Source organism: Phaethon lepturus, unplaced genomic scaffold (assembly GCF_000687285.1).
Source record: "Phaethon lepturus isolate BGI_N335 unplaced genomic scaffold, ASM68728v1 scaffold22520, whole genome shotgun sequence".
In the NCBI taxonomy this organism is placed as follows: Eukaryota; Metazoa; Chordata; class Aves; order Phaethontiformes; family Phaethontidae; genus Phaethon; species Phaethon lepturus.
In genome coordinates, this window is record NW_010511630.1 from 1 (window position 1) to 3545 (window position 3545).

At 42.7% G+C, this 3545-nt stretch overlaps 1 protein-coding gene across 1 annotated transcript; it reads left to right on the plus strand.

Annotated features, from left to right (window-relative positions):
• Positions 1-228: 228 nt before the first annotated feature.
• TNFRSF9 (tumor necrosis factor receptor superfamily, member 9) lies at positions 229-2573 on the plus strand (the record flags this gene model as incomplete). Its single annotated transcript, XM_010284632.1, has 5 exons — positions 229-366; positions 847-913; positions 1031-1164; positions 1384-1518; positions 2446-2573. Coding segments are annotated over 5 exons (602 nt in total), but the record flags the coding sequence as incomplete, so codon positions are not given.
• Between the last annotated feature and the right edge of the window lie 972 nt (positions 2574-3545).

A 3545-nucleotide genomic window follows, 5' to 3' on the forward strand; every position in this document is an offset into this window, starting at 1 on the left:
GGCGGCTTCTCACAACCCCTTTGTTACCTCCCGGGGTAAAAGATCGTACGTTAACTTGGCACGTCGCGAGTGAAAACGGCGCCGGCCAAACTACGCCACGCGTCTGCGGGGCTTCTCGCTGAAGCCACCAGTCTAATTTTTTGTAAGAGCGAAGGGCCCGAGCCTTTGCAGCGCTGCACTGGGTGGGCCAGATGTCTATGTAACCTAGGCTTCGTTTCCACCTTCCAGGGCGACTCAGGTATTTAAAAGAGTGTACCTCAAAAAACGATGCTGAATGCACGTGCAAGGAGGGGTATCACTGCAGTGGCGATGGCTGCTCCCGCTGCGATCGAAGCTGCGGCGTGGGCCAGGAGAACTCCAGGAGCGGTAAGGTTCCCTTTCCCACCCAGCTTAAACCTCCTGCACTCTGCACCGGACGCACCAGTGCCTCTTGCACAGCACAAAAAACAACTAGAGTAAGGACCTTGCATGATAAAAGCTGCCACTGCTGAACAGTTTGCACAGTGCACGGAGCAAGCACAGCAGCAGACAAACCCACCAAACTGAGCCCTACTGCAGCTCAGATTGTGCACCAGTTAGTTCCCTTTGCATGATGGGTCTTTTGTCACCAGCATGTGGGAAACTGAGATGGGAACTCTGGAGTTAGGAATGGTTTGTGAGTAGCTGAGTGCTGTACAGGTCCCTAGCTAACAGGGAAAGACTTGCCTTGCATATTCAGAGCAGATTATGAAATAGTAATTCTATGAATGTGGATCACAGTCATTGTACAAGCAGGCAAAAATAATGTTTCACAAGTTGTTTTAAATGCTCATTTTGCACAAATTTACCTGTCCCTGTCTGTTGAAGGTTGCCAAACTTGCCGCTATGGAACTTTTAATGATCAGCCCAATGGCTCCTGTAAAAACTGGACAAAGTAAGTAATCTAAAAATAAATGCTACAGCTATTACACTTGACTGCATTATTTCCCCCCTTTTTTTTTGTTGCTTGTTTGTGGAGTTTTTTTCCTGTTTTGCTTGAAATGTCTTTCAGGTGCTTCGCAAATCAGGTCCTGGAGTCTGGAACTGCAGCAAAAGATGTCATTTGCAAACACGCTTCAGATAATCCCACTTTAGTCACTACTCTACCCACCACATCTGCAATTCCATTTTCTATCACTGTGCCAGGTGAGTCATTGTATAACATTGCTTACAGAGCTAAAGAATTATGACCTAGTTTGAAACATACTATAGCTGATTCACTTACCATTTAAAGCAAGAGCCCTTTCTTCGATCCATTTCCAGACTTATCCAGAAGCAGAGCTGGAGACACAGTTGTCGGCTAATTCAAGGGCAGTAGAATTTTGCTCTCTAACACTTTTTAGTTGTTTGTTGTTTGCTTCCTAGGGAAGGACCTCCAGATGGACATCATCAGAATTTCTCTTACTGTAGCTGGGCTGTTGTGCATAGTGTTTCTTCTACCTTCATGCGTATGCTTCACTATCTGGCAGAAAAAGAAACTACATGCTGTCTTCAAGAAAAGTAAGATAGATGCATTCCTCAATTAGATTATTCTTTTTGAAACGAGACAGAAATCAGGAATCCAGGTTTTTAAGTATCTTTCAAAGATAGTTACAGATAGCTTCATTTTTTGGCCTTATAAGTCAGAAACAACAACTGAGAGGAAAACAGTGTTGGAATTTTTATTGCAGAAAGCACTTAATTACCTGTGGGTGTTCTATCAACATTGCAGGTTAACTGCATGGATATCCATAGAAGTGCAGTGTCCATGGGAGGTGAAAAAGCTCAGCTGAGCCTTGCTGATGTGGTTGAGGGTCCATTCCGTTTATTACTTCTAAGTACCATCCTTAGCATGTGTGGCAATAGCACTTGCCAGTTCTGTCTGCTCAGAAACAGTATGCAAGGCCTGGAGCCAGCATCTTTGAACTTTGGCTGCAGTAGAAGAGGGGACATCAGTCAGGACGTACTGCTATACAGATGCAGAGTCAGTCTGAATCCAGCATTGCCCTCTGAGAGCTAATAAGCCCCGGGGAAGCTTGAGTTCAGCACAAAGATAAGGTGGAATTGCATCCAACATCATTTATAGTTGGGATATTTGTTTGAGTTTCTCTGTCTCACTCTCTCTGTCCTCTCCCCTTTCCTAGAGATAAGGGCTTGGTTTTCTAGTGTAATTCTGAATACAGGATACAATAGCATGACTCCAAAAATGTAACAACTCCATGTTGGTCTTCCTTTCATTCCTATGGCAAACAGAGCACTAGCAGCCCCTGTTGCATTAGGGAAAACAAAGTATGATAAATTAGTTTTATCAGATGTACATGCTGTAGAGGAATAATTTTGTTTGGAAGACTTTTTTGTGCTGACTTCTGCACTTGCGACTTGAGGAAAGGTGAAATAAGATGGCTGAATAAATACAACAGAAAGTGAATATTTGGTCTTTTTCTTTAGTGCATATCACACCTGAACAATCAATTCAGGAAGATGATGCCTGCAGCTGCCGCTTTCCTGAGGAAGAACAAGGTGAATATCGAGACCGTGGCAAATCCTCGGAATTCAGAGATCTTTTGGTGAACTAGGAATTGGACTGCACAGGTCAACCACATTTAAATTTTGTTTTGGAACACGGAACAAGAACCTGTTTTCCTAAATGGAGAGGGTGTCAGAATCTGTGAATTTCAGAGCGCTATATAGCCCCGCTGCCACTGAGGAAAAAGTGCATCTTTTCCATCTCTTAACAAAAAAAAAAAAAAATTTTAGTTTGCTGACTTTCTTCCTCTAGGACTAGGAATCATCTTTCTAAGAAGTGGTACTTGATCTACATGTAGAAAGAAGTACTGCACTTAAAAGAAGTAATAGAAGGGCAGAATGGCTTTCTGGTCTCTCTTATAAATGGTGCCTGAGCCACAATTTACATGCAGTTTGAAAGCATTTGATGTTAAAAGGGAGATCTGTAGCACATAGTAGAGCCACATGTAACACTCACAGTCTCTATTACCGTTACTAGTCATCCTCTTGAGTCTAGAGCTACAGCTCCTCCTAAAGTTTGACTCAAACCCAAAAGTCTTGGGTTTCATGTGCAAATACAGATAGACCTCATTTGAGATCTCATCAGCCCTAGAAACAGGTACCCGGCATGACCACTGCGCACCTTCTTATATGTAGGAGAGAGGAACCCATAAAAATCTAGAGCTGCAAAGTGTTTCGTAATAGCTTGCATCTGCTGTTGTATTACACTGATTGGCTTAAGAGAGGCAGTGGAAACACTGAAAAAAGCTGTGGTTGACTTGATCTTAGAAATAGATGTTAGTGTGCAGCTGGACTGCACCACCTTCAGTCCTACATCATTCAACTTTGATCTTTTAGGTGATGTAAACATATGTACATTGCAGATGTGGCATATGTAGATGTGATAGATTTCTGGTACTATTTTTGTAACTGAGGTTGGAAAGATTTTACCATCAGACACTGTATCTGTCTCTTTGATCAATTACTGTTACTTTGGTCTTAAAGAGAAAAAAGAAAATACATGTTTGAGTCACGGCATTCAC